At 44.2% G+C, this 19,980-nt stretch overlaps 1 protein-coding gene across 1 annotated transcript in view; it reads left to right on the top strand.

The window, feature by feature from the left end:
- The window catches only part of LOC121852243 (cytidine deaminase-like), a 14,210-nt gene extending 1,726 nt beyond the window's left edge, over positions 1–12,484 (top strand). The window contains exons 2-7 of the mRNA XM_042346330.1: positions 1,269–1,378; positions 5,758–5,889; positions 8,786–8,897; positions 9,478–9,535; positions 11,614–11,757; positions 12,338–12,484. Of these exons, the coding sequence (XP_042202264.1) occupies positions 1,269–1,378; positions 5,758–5,889; positions 8,786–8,897; positions 9,478–9,535; positions 11,614–11,757; positions 12,338–12,484 (703 nt within the window). The remainder of the gene's footprint in view (positions 1–1,268; positions 1,379–5,757; positions 5,890–8,785; positions 8,898–9,477; positions 9,536–11,613; positions 11,758–12,337) is intronic.
- The last annotated feature ends 7,496 nt before the right edge of the window (positions 12,485–19,980 follow it).

Below are 19,980 nucleotides of genomic sequence, written 5' to 3'. Positions count from 1 at the left end.
TCTCGGGTGACCAGCTAGCTACATCACGGGTCCATTTACGAAACGTGTCCAATTAAAATCACCTCCCATCCCCACACCCCCGGGCATTGCTTTCGAAAGCCACCGAGAGAGATCGATGCCAATTTGCGCCAGATTCCCAGTCCATCCAGAAGTGTTGGCAACGCCCAAGCAGCTCTCGTGTCAACCCACCACCAGCCAAAAAACGACGGTCATCAGCTCTGAACCTCTCTGTCTGCACGCACGGGCTCACGCTTATTTAATTATATTCCTTTCTGTGGTCGTAAATGAGTGAGCAAAGTCAGCAAAGCCCCCTTCCTGGGCAAACTCGTTCCTGGGTATATAAAGCGCGTGACAGCAGGTCCGCCTGACTTAATCGGTCGGACACGTTTTGCTGACATCTCGATGGAACGTGAGTGTTGCCATTGTCGAAGTGTTTATACTCGCATAGATACATCGCATTCTGTTGACTGTCGTGTGTGTTGTTGTGTGTGGTGCTGTGTGTTTTCACATCGCATTGGGTTGATAAGTTGCGAACGTAACATGCGGTGCATGTTTGAAGTGAGCCAATAAATTGAGTTTGCCGGCCGACGGCAGATGCAAGTTTGTACCTGACATTGGATTGTCGTGTGTGGAATTTGACCAACATGTTTTTGCGTGTTGAAACACAGTATTGTTCATAAGAGAGAGTGTGTGTGTAATGCTGCATACTATTTTTCACGGAAACAATGTGTAACTCTGCCTTCGTGTTTCTATGCTGTATACGCAACATTTATTGACGTGGTGTTGATACGATGTGAATGCCCGTTGTATGGGGGGGTATTGAATGTGAACACAATTATTTGGCTCATCAATATGATGTGTCCATAGCACGGTGGAGGGGTAGTGCAGTAGTCAGAACACGATATACCCAGAAACTTGAGTCCATTTACTGGCCACCGGCTCACATCGGCGCTAAGTAATATCGGAACCGGTCCTGCCTCTCCCGTAACCCTCCGGTCACCAACCCACATTGACCAGCGTGGTGAAGTATGGTCAATCAACCCCCGTGAACGAAACGGGAGTGGAAGCCGTTATCCAGCAGTGGATTGACAAAGGACTGTAAGTTGACATGATCAGAATATACTGTTTGCAGTGTACTTTGTGTACCTGGTTATACCCTATATTGCACGTTTACTTGGCGACACATGTTGAGCCAAGTTTGGTGGACTTTGTAAGGTCCAGGATGCATACCGTGTCAACCCGTACGGTTTACCCGTATTCTTGTACAGGGAATTTGATGGCTGGTGTATGGAGGTTGAAGAGGATGGCATGCTACCTTTCCTGGATGTCCTAATCAAAGAGACCAGATGGCTAAATGAGCCATTCTGTCTACAGGAAAGTAACCCATACTGATGCCTACCTAAAACCTGATTCCCACCACCATCCATCCCAGAATAATTCCTTCATCAAACGCTACACCATAGAGCTCAATGTATCCATAATAAAGATTTTTTGGGTTAGATCGCGTAAATATATAAATGTGTCGTTAAAACCCGCCACCACCCGACACAGCCAACTAGTAAGGGTAGTCACGTAAACAGAACATGCCAATTCGTCACTAGTACAGCACACCGGTGTGTTGGAGAGCCAAGCCACAACATCTACATTCTGAGTACGACGTTTCACCAGTAATTACAACTAGCTTCAGGCGACAGCTAGATTTGTGGAGAAGTCTTACTGTTTCGTTCCTTATATAGAGGCGTAGTAGATGTGTTGTGATCGAAACGTCGTGGTTTTTGTTATTTTTTAAATCTTTTTTATTATTTGTTTTATTACTGAAAGCACCAATAATAAGTCTACATTATAGACTGCAAGTACACTCACTCAGGTTAAGAACCAGGCGACAGTCTACATTATAGACTGACAGTACACTCACCCAGCTTAATAACCAGGCTACAGTCTACACTATAGACTGTCAGTACACTCACTCAGCTTAATAACCATTACTACAGTCTACATTATAGACTGCAAGTACACTCACTCATGTTAAGAACCAGGCTACAGTCTACATTATAGACTGCCTGTACACTCACTCAGCTTAATAACCAGGTTAGAGTCTACATTATAGACTGCCAGTACACTCACTCAGGTTAAGAACCAGGCAACAGTCTACATACTCTTTGGTTCTTTCGGTAAAGTCACGTAGGTGAAAAAATAAAAATAAACATTCTCTTGCTGTGGTTGTCACACCTGATGATGATTGCTTGTTGCAATCGAAACGTCGTGATTTTTTTTTTCACCTACGTGACTTTACCGAAAGAACCAAAGAGTGTGGATCCTTGCAGTCACGAAAACTTAAAATCTAGAATGAACAGTCTACATTAATGTTTTTTTTATTTTTTATTCTTATTTTTTTCTAATTTTTTATTTGTATTCACTTTATTATTTTATTATTTTACCGAAAGAACCAAAGAATATTAATTCCTGCAGTCACGAAAGTTAAGTAAACATTTTGGTGTAATTGCTATATATTAAACATCTTATTCCCTACTTTTTGGTTCTTTCGGTAAAGTCACGTAGGTAGAAAAATATCTCATTCACCTCTGAGAATGGGACTATTTTACTTTTAAAAAATCTCAACCTAGTGGAATCTGTCAAACATCCTGTCAAGTATTTTAAACGACCAGGTTAAAGTCCGGATTTTACCTTAATTTAAGTGGCAGTGCAAAAAATGCACCCACAGTAAGTCTGTAAAAGCTTTCAGATCCATAAACACATAAAGAGATTTACAACAGACCCACAGACAGAAGCCCATACACAATTCATGCCACCAGTCTGGTTTAATCCTTTTCGATTTAAAGCTTTCGTGACTGCAAGTATTCATCTTCTTGGTTCTTTCGGTAGCGTCTGACGCTGTCTCCCCGACAGACCTGGTCTTCACCTGAGGACAGCTGCTTGCGTTGTGGCCGCAACGTCGTGAGAATTATTTTATTATGTTTTATTTGTATTATTTTATTATTTCCCTTCTACGTGACTTTACCGAAAGAACCAAGAAGATGAATCCCTGCAGTCACGAAAGCTTTAAATCGAAACTTAAAGGGGAGTCGCAAACCCCACAAATCCGATTTAAACACAATGCGTTATGCATCCTTCGAAAGGGCTGCGTAACCACATTGTTACATCGCCGGGCTCACTCTCCGTGATCGGGTGAGGAGCCTCAAGAGTCGAGCCGCTGCTCTTCCCAATCGAGAAGAGCCAGTTGAGGTGGTTCGGGCACGTGGTAAGGATGCCTCCCGATAGACTGGAATTCTACCGGGCACGTGCCACTGGGCGAAGATCCTGGGGCCGGCCCAGGACACTCTGGCGGTTGATCAGCTGACCTGGGAACACCTGGGAATTCTCCAGGAAGAGCTAGAGTCTGTTGCCAGGGACAGGGAGGTCTGGACCACCACTACTCTACATGCTGCCGCTGCGAACCCTCACCAGGACAAGTGGACTGATAAACGAACAATACAAACCAGTGACTACATTTGTATATGAAATCAATGTAAGCAACTGCCATGTGTTGTCAATCATGTGTTTGTAATTTAAGTCGCAACAGTCTCTTGCAACACTCCATCTGTTGCGTGGTTCACCAGTTAGCAGTGTGAGCTTGTGGCTCTGGCTAAAGCAATTTCAGACTGATAAGACGCCACCTCAACGAAATGTTGTAACTTGATTCAGTCTTGTAACTTCACTCAACTACGGGTGAGTTGTACTGTACATGCTCCCTACCTTCACCAACCCACACTTGCCATTAGTTCAGTATCGACAAATTAAACCACAACATGCACGGTCGGGTGGGGGGAGATGCACTCATCCAGTGGTGGATGGACAAATTGCTGTGAACGTACCTGAGTTATGTTTTTAATCTTGAGGAGGAAGTTTTAACTACATTGAAGTTGCAGCCTGTAAGTTAGCCTGCATGTGATGACTGCAAGTGTTGCCAACTCTTTAAAGTGGAAAAAAAGTCAAACCAACCAAAACAAATATATCACTCTGTCAAAAGAGAGACCTGAGGTCATAAAAATGTCATGACAATTTTCCAAAAACTGATACAGGATCCCTTACGTGGAAATCCACCCACATCTGCTGTCTTCTTCCCAGAAAGTCTATGTTGCACACTCGAGATGAAGGACGTGGGCAGGTGCTCCAAATCGAGGGCAAGCACATTTATTTATTGTGGTTCATATGAATCTTGGAAGAACAGCACCGTCACCCTGTAAAATGCAACAGCACGTGTTACACGCAGCAAATCTTCCGAGACGCCATTAACCATGTGGCTGGTTTACACGTGCGGTTATTCATTAACCCTTTCTCTTAAACCCAATTCTACTGCTGATAAACCATCTTTGTCTTTGACAATCACATTTCCACATCACTATTCGAATATTACTTTAATTCTAAGCTGTATGTCTATCTATATCATCCACTACTATCGGTATCTTACACCCATTATATGTACTGTATATGTACAGCATACGTACTGTATATCACCATTGTACAGCTTACTACTTTACATGTGTTCTATGCTCAATAGCATTGCAAGTAGTCATACTCTGGGTACATGGGCATGGTTATAGACTAAACAGTATTAGAGTTAGAGAATTACAATGACAATAACTAATTACAGTGCGTCATCCCTTTACAATGCACAGTGCTAAAACGCCTCTAATTGCATATATCACAAACGAACAATTCAAAGCCAAGCTTAAAGTCTAAAACAAGTCTAGAACAAGTCTAGAACATTTATATAACGATCAAAACAACATTTGGGTCCTTTACCTGTAAAATGCAACAGCGCGTGTTACACGCAGCAAATCTTCCGAGACGCCATTAACCACGTGGCTGGTTTACACGTGCGGTTATTCATTAACCCAGCCAGCCACCTACAGGCCCGACTCAGACATTACATGCTGCTGTACACACACGCGTTGATGCACTGCACAGCACATCAGGACCTTCACAGAACCACACTTTACTCCCTTGCTGCACAAGGACACACGTAAAAGAGTGATCCATTCCTAATGTGCCACATCTACATAGTTGTCGCAGGTCACTTTGATAACATGTTGTGGTTCGGGAAACTCAAAAAGTTGTGACATCTATTGACAAAATCACCGAGTTGGCAACACTGATGACCACATTAAACAATGACTAGTTTTGTAATTGTTTCGTAAGAGGCATTACACAATGGCTAAATGAGTAAGAAATTCGAGAATAGGTTTCCCCTTTTTTCTGGCAATAAAACAGGTGTTAAGATGTTAAAACACCAAACTGAAACCTTGCACAAGGAATCATGTCTGCATTAACCACAATACTTGTGGTCAGAATGCAAACAAATATATGTAATGTCTTTGAAACTGATTTGTCCACACCAGAGACAGCTTTCTTTTGAGCCTCGTCTCAAAACGGTGCTAGACCAGAGGACACCAAAAGGCGTGAACTTCTTTTGTGCTGTACATAGCCAAGGTACTAATCGGAGGTGCGAAAAATATTGTGTAGTTCTTGCAAATTAATTAAATGTAACGTATAATTTATCTGAAAAAAATACAGTTTGGTCAAAATGATTAAGTTAAACCGATTGATATTGTGAAAAGTAAAAAAGGGCATGCGTCTACAGTTGAAAAGTACAACTTCTTATCTTGTGTAAATCGTGCATCTGGAGGCAGTGTTTAAGCAATTATAGTTTCATGTCTCCATGATCCTTAACCTGCGGTGTTAATGTGTTTTGAGCAGATTCAGAAGGAAATAAGTGGGTGTTGGAGCTCATACAACTCAGCCGTGATATGCTCAAGAAATCGTACAGCCCTTACAGCAAATTCCCAGTAGGCGCTGCTCTGCTCACCACCGATGGAACCATCTACACTGGTAACAGCTGCAGCTGAGACTGATTGTGTGCAATAATTATGTAAACACTGTACACAAACTCATTTTTATTCTTTTCTGTGGAGCATTATTGATAAAAGCTTGAGTAATCAGAACTCCGTTTTGTGTCTCCACGTATAAATAAAAAAATGTTTTCTCCATTAGCCTATTGGCTTTCTAGGCAAGTTCATTTGCCAATAACATTGGGAACCTAGCACCATTTGTTTAAGAAACCTGACTCTCCTGATGATAATCACAAGGTCTAATCCGGTCTGGAATTTGCTTGTTCAGACAAATACCGCTCATGTGCTTTCAACACTTATTAAAATACTGTATTAAAACCGAAATATCAAGACTATAATTTCCTGCCTCCTATTTAAAAACTGGTATATACTTTATATGATATACTATAGTAAATGGGCATGCAGTGGTTGCTCCGTTGTGAGCAACAAAATGAATTGTACACTACTTACATGCTCTCACATCTACGCTCCTCGCATTCACCAACTGCACTGACCAGTGTGGTGAAGTATGGTCAAATAACCCCCATAACGTGCATGGTGTGGGGCTGTCCTCATGCAGCTATGAACTGACGCAGGATTCTACGTGTTTATATTTTTAATTTTTGATTTATTATTTCGCCAATGTTGCATGCATTGAATTGCCCATGTGAGAATATTGATTATTATTCATGGAAATTATATGCTTCTACGTTATAGATAACGGAGTAAACAAAACTACAAATGTGAGTGAAAAATATAAACAATACAAAGGAGTTGGCAAAAAAAATAACAAAAAATATTTATTGAACCGAAATGTGACCCCGAAATCATAAACAAATGTATCACACTATGGGGGTGAATGGTGACCTAATTTAAAAGAAACAATTATTGTACAGGAACTGTGGATCGACTTCCCAATGTATTTTTGTTCCCTTAAAAATTTTGTCCACGAAACTATCCTTAGTTTGTGTTCGAATGATTATCAGGGCCACATGACGCTGGGAAGTGGACGCAAAGTAAACAGGAATTGTCATGGATCACCACAGCGATGTACAGAACTGGCCAGTTTGAAGATAATTTGCACAGCCAGCAACTCCATAGCTACGACCCGCGATCGAGGGTCCCAGGCACCAGGCTACAAAGAGAGGGGACCATTGCATAGTGAGCTCCAATGTATTCCTTGCACCAGGGTCCATTGCCATTCACGCTATGCCACTGGCCTCACTCACATGCAAGCTTGTCCAAAGGTCTTCACCACACCCCTTGCATCACTTTGGCTCCACAAAATAATTGAGTGAGATTTACTGATTGGTGCCCATAGTAGTGTCCACTGGTGAATCTCAGCCATGGGAGTTGTCAAAACTTCACAGCCCTGGATTATTGGCAGTCAATCATAATCAGTGATTCCCTCGGTCAAATGTACATTGAAGTGGTGATCATATCCTGTTTGCAGCACTGAGCCAGAGGTATAATTCCACATTCATATGGCAGGGGCGAGGTGATTCATGGGACAATCACTGTTGACTTCCTCACAAATTGGTATTCAATTCCCGACCTTGGAGGGATGATGAACTGAGTCAACCCCCAACCAGGATATAAACTGGCAAAAAACGTCGGATTGTAAACCGGTCACGACCGTTGAGAAACTGAGCTGGTTGATTCAGTTGGTAGTTCGGGTTGACATGAGTTGACGTCTTATACTAGTAGGAACGAAGTGAACCAGCCTACAATAGATTATATCGTCCGTCCGATGTCCGATTAGGTGTAGCAACATCGCCCCCTACTGCAAACACTTGGTAGGACCCTACAAAAACCTTTAGACTCAGTGACGCTTTCCTGGCTAAACAAGTGTAACATTCCTTTATTTTATAATTTCCTGAGATAGCTTTTAATTAAAAAAAACCTTTAGACTCAGTGACGCTTTCCTGGCTAAACAAGTGTAACATTCCCTTATAATTCCCTGAGATAGCTTTTAATTAAAACATTAAAATAAAAAAATTAACTCACAGCGGCCTAAAGCCTAGAACTAGGCCTCAAACTCTCCCTTCGTATCGTACCCCCGCGTGTGTGAAAGGGAGTTAATGTTTAACAATGTTACATTCCCTGATGTTTTTAAATAGAAATATTTACATTTAAAGCTTTTACATTAATAATTAAAACATTTAATTAAAAATTAACTCACAGCGGCCTAAAGCCTACAGCTAGGCCTAAAGCCTAGAACTAGGCCTCAAACTCTCCCTTCGTATCGTACCCCCGCGTGTGTGAAAGGGAGTTAATGTTTAACAATGTTACATTCCCTGATGTTTTAAATAGAAACATTTACATTTAAAGCTTTTACATTAATAATTAAAACATTTAAATTAAAAATTAACTCACAGCGGCCTCAAGCCTACAGCTAGTCCTAAAGCCTAGAACTAGGCCTCAAACTCTCCCTTCGTATCGTACCCCCGCGTGTGTGAAAGGGAGTTAATGTTTAACAATGTTACATTCCCTGATGTTTTTAAATAGAAACATTTACATTTAAAGCTTTTACATTAATAATTAAAGCATTTAAATTAAAAATTAACTCACAGCGGCCTCAAGCCTACAGCTAGGCCTAAAGCCTAGCACTAGGCCTCAAACTCTCCCTTCGTATCGTCCGATTAGGTGTAGCAACATCGCCCCCTACTGCAAACACTTGGCAGGACACTACAAAAACCTTTACACTCAGTGAGGTTTCCTGGCTAAACAAGTGTAATAATACATGTTTATATTCTTTGGTTATTCGTCCCTACCAGCCCACCCCGCAGGGACCTGTCTAACTTGTTTTTTTATGTCACTCCATGCATTTGTGACCCCTTTACCCGAACACCTTACACATGCATCGTGACAATCTTCTACTGTCGCATGACGCCAAGGCTGTAATGTGGAGAATGCGTGCTACAACCTTGGAATTTGTGCTGAGCGAACAGCTATTTTTAAAGCTGTCTCCGAGGGTCATCACAGCTTCAAAGCCATAGCCGTGGCAGCGTCCAGGTGAGCAGAGTGATGTATGACACACAGGGCCACCCAGAGGAGGGAGGGCCCTACCATGGGCCTGGTTTGTTGCAAATGTTATTATTTTTATTAACTTACATGTGTATTGAATTAAATGCTTTTTTTTAAATCAAACAAGTGTTTTTTTGTCTAAAGAAATTGGGATGTAGGTTTGAACACTAGATGGTGGAATTCTGCACCGGGCCTCCAAGAATACCTGGGCTGCTCCGGTCACACAAGCCTCATTTTGTGTGATAATTGTAGAGTTGTCTGCAGATTACAATCAACTCTCAATCATGTGGGTAATGGGGGGTGGGGGCTTGGAAAAAACATGGATAATGCAAAACAAATGTAACTTAGGTTATAAAGTGTGTATTGTTTAGTGGAGAAAAATCAATTGCTCTCACATCTATGCTGCCAACGTAAAACCATTCGGACTGACCAGCGTAGTGAAATATGGTCAAATAATCCTCACAACCCGCACCACATGGGGAGGACGTCATCCAGCAGTGGATTAACAAAGAGTGCTAACGTAGACGTGCTGTGTGTGTCGTGCTGGATGTGTTTGCCGCAGTGACGTTTCTGATGACTTCATCTCACCATGCGGAGCATGCAGGCAGGTCATGCGAGAGGTGGGTTCATGACGACTGCCGTTTCTCCCGGAGCTGGCTGGAGGCCTGTCGTGTTATCCTCCATATCAATGCTGGAACACTTTTTCTTACTGAGGGTCAAGAAGGACCAGACTTTAATTCCAAGTGGCTGAAAAAACTGATTTGATGAGATAATGGGTGGGGAACCTTCACATAGCTTTGGCGGGCCACACATTAACACGCAACTTGGTATTATCCAATAATAACGCGAACAGTAATTGGCACTCGCCCGCACGCGTGATTAAATTAGAAACAGCATTAACAGGTCAAAATATTTTCCTTTGGTACCTGTAAGTGCAGCTAAGATGCTTAGTGTTTGCAGGATTTTGAAGGCAGTACAACTATTCCAATTTTTATATTAGTGTTATGTCATAAGATGAAGGAATTTATCTTTGGAAGTCTCACAGTTAGTGCACCACCCAATAAAGTGGCCCTGGAATATGTCGCAGAACTATTTCTGAAATTACAAACTTGCCATAGTCAAACAGGACTTTGATTCTCATTAACATTAGAATCCCATTCCAGCCTATGGGCATTCTGGAGCAATGCCCAGTAGCAGCATTTATTTAAGCAAGCAAATTAAGAGACCAGCCTTAATTTTTTGAGTCGCATCAGCCGAGTCAGACCTGTTAGACATATTTTTAGAGTGTCTGTTGTCATAGGCAAGAGCCCCCCCATGAAATAGTTGTAGTCACTTAAAATTGCCTCTTTATTCATATTAAGGACACACCTGTTATATGCCCTAGAAAGTCGTGATTGAATATATATAAATACACATGATCGTATTCTTTGGATCTTTCGGTAAAGTCACGTAGAAGGGAAATAATAAAATAATAAAATCAAACATAATAAAATACAATTCTCACGACGTTTCTACGTGACTTTATCGAAAGAACCAAGAATAACCAAAAATGACGACGTTTCGATCGCAACACAAGTGGTCATCTTCAGGAAAAGGGGTGTCAGCTTCCAAAGGCAAACTATTTTTCAGGGTTTGAAATGGGCGTAGCCCAAATGTCAGCAGCCAATGTTAATGCAAGTGGTGGGAGTCAACCCGACAGTGGTTGGTTTTCCACCAATCAAAGGGCTGTCAGGTGAAAATTTGCATGTTAATGAGATTAGCATGAACATCGTAAAGCATGCAACCAAGGGGTAGTCGGCGCGCGATGTGGCTGTGTTGCGTGAATTCTGTGAACGCGCGAGTTTGAAATGGGCGTAAAGCACAACTAACATCGAAGGTGGTAGGATGGGAACATCAAAGCCAGTTATGACTTAAACTGGTTGATAACGTCCTTCCAATGATTGCTCAGTTTATACCCATCTTCTCGGTTGAAATTGTGTCTGTGTCCATATATATGGATGGCTACGGTATTGGTCCTACCGTGTTTCAGATCTGCCTTATGTTCACGAACACGGTCCGAGACATGTTGCTTCGTTTCCCCAATGTAACTACTGCCGCAGATGCAGCTTAGTTTGTAGACGCCGGGGTATTGTATGTCAGGGATCACATCCTTCAAAGATGGGATCAGATCACGAATTTTATGTACTGTGTTAAATCGAACCTGGATCTTGTGTTTGCTCATGATTTTGGAAATCTTTTCAGTGACCCCTGCTATGTATGGCAAGATGATGGTTTTGATTGGCTCCTCAGATGGTTCTTTCCCAACGGTTAGGATGATAGCTTTACGGATTGTGTAGTCCGAATATCCATTCGTCTTGAGAGCTTGGCCAGTTCACTGGCTAGGGCGCTAGGTGATGAAAATATCCTTCATTGTGACTGGTCCGAGACCACGAACTTACTACACTCTAGAACCCAGTTTAATCACAGATTTCCAAAACTCAGATTCAAACCCAGGCTCTCAGTGGTGCTGGCATTTGCCCCCTAAGCCACTGCGATACCTCAAAATGATAGCAAAGATTTATTCCCAAATATGGCAGTACGATAAGGAGAGTATCTAACACAATCGCTCTTGTTGTGTGTTTCAATATTGAACTTTGCAAAGGTATTCAATGTTAGTTTGTTCAATTAATTTTCCACCCTTATTTTTCATTATGCACAGTTTGGCACAGAATGGACGGTTTTCTTGACAGCTCGACATGGCTCTTCATATCGTGCGTACTCGGTGGAAGAGCTGCTGCCCATGTCCTTTGGTCCTCACCATCTCAAACAGAATAAGATTTCTCCTGGAAGCATTGTGGCAGAAGTGCAGGAAAAAAATAATCACTAAAAATGTTCAATCATGCAACAACCCAGCAACTTTACAGAGCATGGCCTGCACATCAGGGTCAACTATTAGGCCGCTTATGTTATTGTTATAATATCATTATCAGTCCACCCTTCCACTGGGGTTTAATTCATTTTCTTGCTCATATTTACAAATCAATATTTTTCTCTACTTTATTTTGTCTATGCATTGTAAATTGCAATACATATTCCGAATCAAGACAAATACACAGGTGCCTGAGGTGACCCCAGAATGCATAATAGATGCATCTGGCCCCAGTCAGCTAATTTGTATTTTTTTATAAGGACTAATCGGTGAAAATTGCGTAAAAACTCACACACTTAACTAACTTAGCTTTAGTGTCGTGTATGTAAGGTGTACATGCCTGTATATGTAGTACATAATAAATACTAAATAAATGTATATCTTTGGTAACTAATTATATATAATGGTGATTTCAAATAGATGATTTTATAAATGTATATTATTGGTCATGGTGTATCGCTAGCTGTATGAAGGCTTCCTAATGTGTCACCATCATTTTATGGTCCTTTGAAAGCACAACCAATCTCACGCTTGCACATTAACTCATGTCATCACCTTATCAGAAGAACGCTGGCGAACAGAGTGGACCAACGCAGATGTCCAGAATAAAGACCTCATTCGAGACCCAAACATCGCACCTCCTGGCTTTGACAGTCCATGATGGTGTACCATCAACTGAATCAGAACATCAACAGGCCGATATACGCATCTCCTTCATAAATGGAAGATTAAGACTATGGGCCTTACCGTTAACCACAATAGCCTGCATTCCTCCAATGGACTAGCAAAACTACACGAACTATCCTGAAGCCCTCTCGTGGCTAGCAGACATCGATGTTGGCATTTAGCTCCTGAACATATTGCCATACGAAATAATAGAATAAATTCACCTGATAAATATCTGCAGTAGTCAAATTCTCAGGCACGTTTTAACCACGAGCTTGCCACTCTGTTCACGAGTCTTGTCCATCAGTCATTCATCCAATATTATATCTGATTCATGTTCTCTGATCCACGTGCTATTCTATGTAGTTCAGTGTCATTCTGAACGTGCATCTTTCCATACTACTTTGCCTACTTTTAATTTCTTATTCAAGTTTGTCTGTGTATCTGATACATATCATAGCTGGTTGTATACACTGAATAAAAATTTTAAGTAATGTCGACTGGTATGCTGCAAATAATTGAATTCCAATTTATATCATACGAGGGGGTGGGTGACAGCGTCACGCCCGGCCGCCTTTGGATCCCCAGTGACAATGTTCACACACCACAGCAGTTACTCGTTTGAGGCTGAGTCGACCTAGGGGAGGCCCAGGAGCGGTTGAAATAATCATCACTGGTGGTGGCCGTGAGCGGGAATCGAACTCTGGTCGCCGGGTTCGCTTGCACATGTGCGGGTCACGTGACAGATTTGACGTCACAGTTCACTTGCTGTGCAAAAAATATATGCATTATTGAGCTCCCCCCCCCCCCCCCCCAAAAAAAAGTGTATTTTTATAATTTTTGCATGGTGTACAGTCTGGAAAGTACCCACATGGCAAATTTCCAGTTTGGTGCATGTCGGGAAGTGCGCTAAACATTTTGAACAGACACACATTCACAACTTTGCCTTTTATATATATGGAGATGATTATTAGCTGATTGTCACCGAGCAACTGATGCATATTCTTTGGCTATAACATTTGAAATATAGCAAAAATGTAGTCACGTTGCAAACGACCCGGAGTTGATTTTGGTGCAGATGCGGAGGTGTGGTTACTACATCCTAGAATGAGTGTTTGAGATTATTGGAATACTTTATCAACACCAATGTGAGTGCCGTATTAAGTATATTAAATGTTGCAATCGGCGACCACGACATTGAAATTGTTTTTTACCTCATATATCCTTTTATCACTGCAATAAACCGTTTCACCATCAGAAGCCCTGCTTCTAATTATCTACTTGAATGTAAACTCAAGCACAGCAATTCGTGCAACATTTCACAACAGTTATCAAGTTCGGACGCTGTGAAGTGAGACATGTTTCCGACGTTCTCTTGCTAAGCATGTGTAATAAAGCACTTCCACGACGACTGTAGACTTGTGTCTTTTATTAACAACTAGCGGTAAGCACCCAGCGTTGCCCAGGTCTTAAAATATTTCCAAACTACTTTTAAAAATCTAACAGCAGTGCGTACTGAATGTGGTGGTACCTGCTATGATTACATCAGTGCATACCGACTGTGGTGGTACCTGCCATCACTACAGTCGTACATGCTGACTCTATATCAGTATTTATCGACTGTATAGCACAAAGTACTCACCTGTCAGAGTGCCGTGGTGAGGCCTAGTCTTGTGCAGAGCTTCCGGCCTCGCCTAGATTGTCCAGCCGGCCGAGGTGGCACCTTGGCAGGCTGGGCTGCTACCCCTGACCCCTCCCCCCCAGCCACGATCTCCCCGGCCGCTCTGCAGTAATATCTACGGCCTATAGTGGTAGCATGTAGCGACTGTATATAGTAGTAATAACTACACGCATCGGGGTTGGGGGGACATCACACAGTGAAGATTTAAGCTCAGCGTTTAGTGTATTTTTTATCGCATTTTAACGCGAAAGGAAATGTCCTTCTCACTCCCACCGAAGGCGTCATAAATAAATAAATAACATGCAAGCGCACAAAAATTGCACAATCGCTAATAAAACTATATTTTTTATGTAAACCCCAGCGTTGGAGAACGACCACATACAAACCCACAATTTTTGACTTTAATATAGATGTGGATAGAAGAAGAAGACAAGCGGGAAGCACCCGGCGTTGCCCGGGGGGAAAATATATTGAAAAACTTCTCAACCCTAAAAACACAACATATAGAAATGAAAAATAAACTTAGATCATTAACTCATTAATAAAAATTAAAATAAAACCCAACGCGCGGTGGAAAAAAAACTTACGCTTGCGCGGCAAGATTCGATTCTTTAGATCGCGCAAAGGAATCAAAGATTGTAGATTTCTTTAAAATCGGCCTATTCCCATTTAATCGATACCACAAACGAACGCTCACCAGATATCGATTCTCGCCACACACTTCATGGTCATTCCCCCCCCCCCCCCAAAATACAAAAGTCAATTTTTACACGTTTTATATTGTGTAAAGTATGGGAGCTAGCGACATGGCAAATTAACAGGACCCTGTGGGGTGGGCTGGTAGGACCGAACAATTGAATGGCTATAATAAAATTAAATGGCAAAAAATGGCCGCCAATAAGTGGATGCCCCGTGGCCCCGCCCTCCACCCGCGTAACCCCGCCCCGGTCACCCGTGGCCCCGCCCCATCTCGGTGTCCCCGCCCCCAGCTCGTTGCCCCGCCCCTTACCGCCGTAACCCCGCCCCAACCCCGCGTAGCCCCGCCCTCCACCTCGTGCCCACGCCCCCTGCCGCCGTTGCCCCGCCCAGCCCCGCGTAGCCCAACCCCCTGCTGCTGTAGCCCCGCCCAATACACCCCAAGCGGGGGAGAGATTCCCAGGCCTGGCTCGGCTGGAGAGCCGCCGACGAGGGGGGGGTAGGGAGTTGTTTTTAATGTAAAAGCTTTAAATGTAAATGTTGCTATTTAAAAACATCAGGGAATGTAACATTGTGAAACATTTACTCCCTTTCACACACGCGGGGGTACGATACGAAGGGAGCATTTGAGGCCTAGGTCTAGACTTTAGGCCTAGCTGTAGGCCTTAGGCCGCCGTGAGTTAATTGTTAATATAAATGTTTTAATTATTTATGTAAAAGCTTTAAATGTAAATGTTGCTATTTAAAAACATCAGGGAATGTAACATTGTTAAACATTAACCACCTTTCACACACGCGGGGGTACGATACGAAGGGAAAGTTTCAGGCCTAAGTCTAGGCTTTAGGCCTAGCTGTAGGCCTTAGGCCGCCGTGAGTTAATTGTTAATATAAATGTTTTAATTATTTATGTAAAAGCTTTAAATGTAAATTTTGCTATTTAAAAACATCAGGGAATGTAACATTGTTAAACATTAACCACCTTTCACACACGCGGGGGTACGATACGAAGGGAGAGTTTCAGGCCTAGGTCTCGGTTTTTGTAGGGTCATGCCAAGTGTTTGCAGTAGGGGGCGATGTTGCTACATGGATGGACGGGCGGACAGACGGACGGACAAACGGACAAACGGACGGACGATATAATCTATTGGTGGCTGGTCCACTTCGTTCCTACCAGTAAAAGTTTGTAACCTATTCCCCCCCCCCAGCCGCGCATTTGTGCGGGATACACGGCCGAGGGTTGGGGGGAGATGCGTGACGTCAGCAGGCACACTGCGTCACACTGCCACATGCGGGTGACATGACAGATCTGTGACGTCACTGCTCACTTGTGTGCAAAATATATCCATTATTGCGCCCCCCCCCCCCAAAAAAAAATGCAAAAGTGTATTTTTATAATATTTGCATGGTGTACAGTCTGGAAAGTACCCACATGGCAAATTTCAAGTTTGTTGCATGTCGGGAAGTACGCTAAACATTTTGAACAGACACACATAATCACAAATTTCCCTTTTATATACAGTGGAACCTCGGTATACAACCACTTTGGAATAGGTCGAATTTGGTATACGTCGTGTTTTTTCGAGCATAAAATGACTTGGGATATGACGTCTTGCTTGGGATACGACGCGCTTGCTAGAACTTGTGTGGCTCGGGATGAGTCACCGCGTACAGTACCCGCGAATGCCCCGTACACGACTGAGACAAAGCGAGGGGCGGGGGACGTGGGGGAGAGGGGAGGGGGGCGAGGGGCGGGGGGCGGGGGGCTGCCGCAATGGAGGGTAGAGCCCCGGGTCGAGGCACGTGTGGCACATTAGAAATGGATGACGCTTTTAATTTTATCCTTGTGCAGCAAGGGAGTAAAGTGTGGTTCTGTGAAAGTCCTGATGTGCTGTGCAGTGCATCAATGCATGTGTGTACAGCAGCATGTGATGACTGAGCCGGGCCTGTAGGTGGCTGGCAGGGTTATTGAATGACCGCGCGGATATACCAGTCACATGGTTAACGGCGACTCGGGAGGAATGCTGTTTGTAACACACGTGCTGTTGCATTTTATAGGTAAAGGACCCAAAGGTTGTTTTTGATCGTTATATAAATGTTCTAGACTTGTTCTATACGTTAAGCTTGGCGTTGAATTGTTCGTTTGTGATATATGCAATTAGAGGCGTTTTAGCACTGTGCATTGTCAGGACGATGCACTGTAATTACCTACTGTTATTGTAATTCTCTAACTCTAATACTGTTTAGTCTATAACCATGCCCATGTACCCAGAGTATGACTACTTGTAATGCTATTTAGAATATAACAAGTAAAGTAGTAAGCTGTACAATGGTGACATACAGTACTATACTGTACACATACAGTACATATAATGGGTGTAAGATACCGATTTAAGTGGATGGTATAGATCGACATACAGCTTAGGATTAAAGGAATATTCGAATAGTGATGTGCAAATGTGATTGTCAAAAACAAAGATGGTTTATCAGTAGTAGAATTGGGTTTAAGAGAAAACTGTTATGAATAACCGCACGTGTAAACCAGTGAGATGGTTAATGGCGATTCGGGAGAAATGCTGTGTGACACACGTGCTGTTGCATTTTACAGAGTGACGGTGCTGTTCTTCACAAGATTAATATTAACCACAATAAATATGTGCTTGCCCTCGATTTGGAGCACCTGCCACGTCCTTCATTTGGAGTCACGTGGCTTCTGTATGCATTTTAGTAATTAAATAATTTTATATGGCATATTATACATTAATGGGGTTATACAACCCCATTAATGTATAATATGCCATATAAAATATAATTTATTTTCCTCTGAAACAGATTATTTCCTTTCCCTTTATTTCTTATGCGAAAAATTCGTTTGGTGTACATCATTTTCGGTATAAGTCCTACCTTCTGGAACGAATTAACGACGTATACCGGAGGTTCCACTGTATATAAAAGAAAATTACTACACAGCTCCGCTCTCTCTTCTCGGATGGTTCTGCTCTCCCTCCTCTTGCCGTAATGCGCGCGCTCCCTCGTCCACCATTGCGGCGTGTCTCTCTCTTCTCGCGGGGAGGAGAGAGAGCTTCGCTGGCAGAGGTCGCCACATGGCCGGTGGCGAGACGAGGTAGGCGATGATGCAGTCCGGACTCCAGGCTTCCCACACCGACCCTAGTCCTCTCACTGCCTCTCCTTATTTTGCTCTCAGCGGAGCTAGGCTCCGCCTCTAGCCACGCCCCTTGTAGAACCTTCTCGATGCTTCCCGTACATACCCACGACACAGAGAGTATGAACAACAATGAATGCAACAAGTATGAACGAATACTCAACACCGATAAGAACAAGAACGATTAATGAAATCGGCCCGTCTTCGAATGGGTCCGTGATGCCGAACCGTTCCCTGTGTCAGCGTGCAGCCCCGAAAGGCCCGACTCAGCAGGAGGCAGAGCGGTCAACGGCAAGGTGGCGAAATCCGCTAATGCAGGGCTGGATCATGCGGAATCGTCGTTCGCAGCAGCAGTCAGGGGTTCGGCAGCTTTAACGACGTATACCGAGGTCCCACTGTAGGTGGCAAAACAGAGTCCCTCGGGGGATCAATCCGCAACCGGTCTGGCACGTCGGACACATCAGACCCCGGCAAGCCAATTTTTGGAGATGACAAAAGACACGAGGAGGAAAGAACTGTTTAAATCGAGACAAGTGGACGAACCAACAACGGGAACCCACCAGAATGCACACGCACTGTGGATGCCGAACGTCAACCACCTCCACAGGCCCGTGCCACGGCCTGTGCAGTTTGGGAGAGGTGCCAACAGGCAATGAAGCCAGACCTAATCATCGACAGACCACGGCATTACGTGGCCAAACCTGCGTGAACAACTCTCATTGCGAGCCTGTGTCTTAGGCGTGCTAATTCTAACTGCCTCCCGAGCCTCAGAAACCCGGCGCAAGCAGTCCCGGACATGGTCAGTTAGGGTCTGTTTAGCGCTCCTCACAGTCGTACCTAATTGTATATGAATTTGCGGCACATTCTCCCTTCCATATGTAGTGACATAAGAATGGAGGAGCTGCTGGGGGCTCTGAGACCCTGGCGGCCCAGGCGCTGGGTTCCCAGGCGGCCCAGACGCTTAAGCCTCTTGGCGCCAGGCGCTGGGTTCCCGGGCGCCCAGACGCTTAAGCCCCTTGGCGCCACCAATGGGGGGGGGGGGCTGTGTGTGCTCTGTGGGATATCTGGGGGCGCACACGGCCCACCCCTCGTTAGGGACTAGGCATAAAAGGGGAGCTCCCTGGACGATCAGGGCCAGTTGTAGCTCAAGACCCAAGACCAGCCATCTGAGGACCCTGGGACGCTGTGAGGGCCAGTGGTGGGACTCTGGAACTCCCGACTCTACGACCTTGTGAGGGCGAGTTCCAGAGCGTAGCCAGAGTAGTGTATCTAGGCTGTGTACCTAGGCTGTGTACCTAGGCTGTAACAGAGTATCAGGACTGTTGGAGAGTTGGAGAGTTGGAGAGTTGGAGTGTTGGAGAGTTGGAGTGTTGGAGAGTTGGAGTGTTGGAGTGTTGGATTGTAATAAAGAAGTTACCTCTACAAGTGTCTCCGGAACCCGTTACATTGGAGTCAGAAGTGGCCATGGAGACAAGAAGTAAGCCACGTACCTTCAGTCCTGACGGCGATGTCGAGGAACAAGCGGCGACGGGGCAGCCAACTAGGGCCGACAACGACGACGCACCGCCGGCTGAGCAGCCGTCCACCACACCTGCCGATCCTCCTCCAGCGTCGGGAGCAGCAATGGAGGAAACGCTGCTTCGCCTCACTGAGCTGCTCCACGCCACCGTCTCCATCCTGGACGACATGCGTCGCTCACAGGCGGAGACAGGAGGGAGAGAGGCAGCGCAGCAGCCGCGCCATTCCGCCGGCTCCAACACAAGGATGGCAGTTCCCGCCACAAATACATCCGGGTGTGTCGTCACTTCTGCCGGGGGAGCAATGACCGCTGGGAGCAACGTCACTTCCGGGCCCAGCGCGGTCCAACCAAACAATGCCGCGTCATCAGCGCTGCGTTCCTCACCGCCGGGTGACAGCGCTGCGAACACGAAGCCAGCTTCAGCCGGGTTGCCAG

The sequence above is a fragment of the Callorhinchus milii genome, unplaced genomic scaffold (genome assembly GCF_018977255.1).
Source record: "Callorhinchus milii isolate IMCB2004 unplaced genomic scaffold, IMCB_Cmil_1.0 Scaffold622, whole genome shotgun sequence".
NCBI classification, from domain to species: Eukaryota; Metazoa; Chordata; class Chondrichthyes; order Chimaeriformes; family Callorhinchidae; genus Callorhinchus; species Callorhinchus milii.
This window is presented reverse-complemented; position numbering and strand designations above follow the sequence as displayed.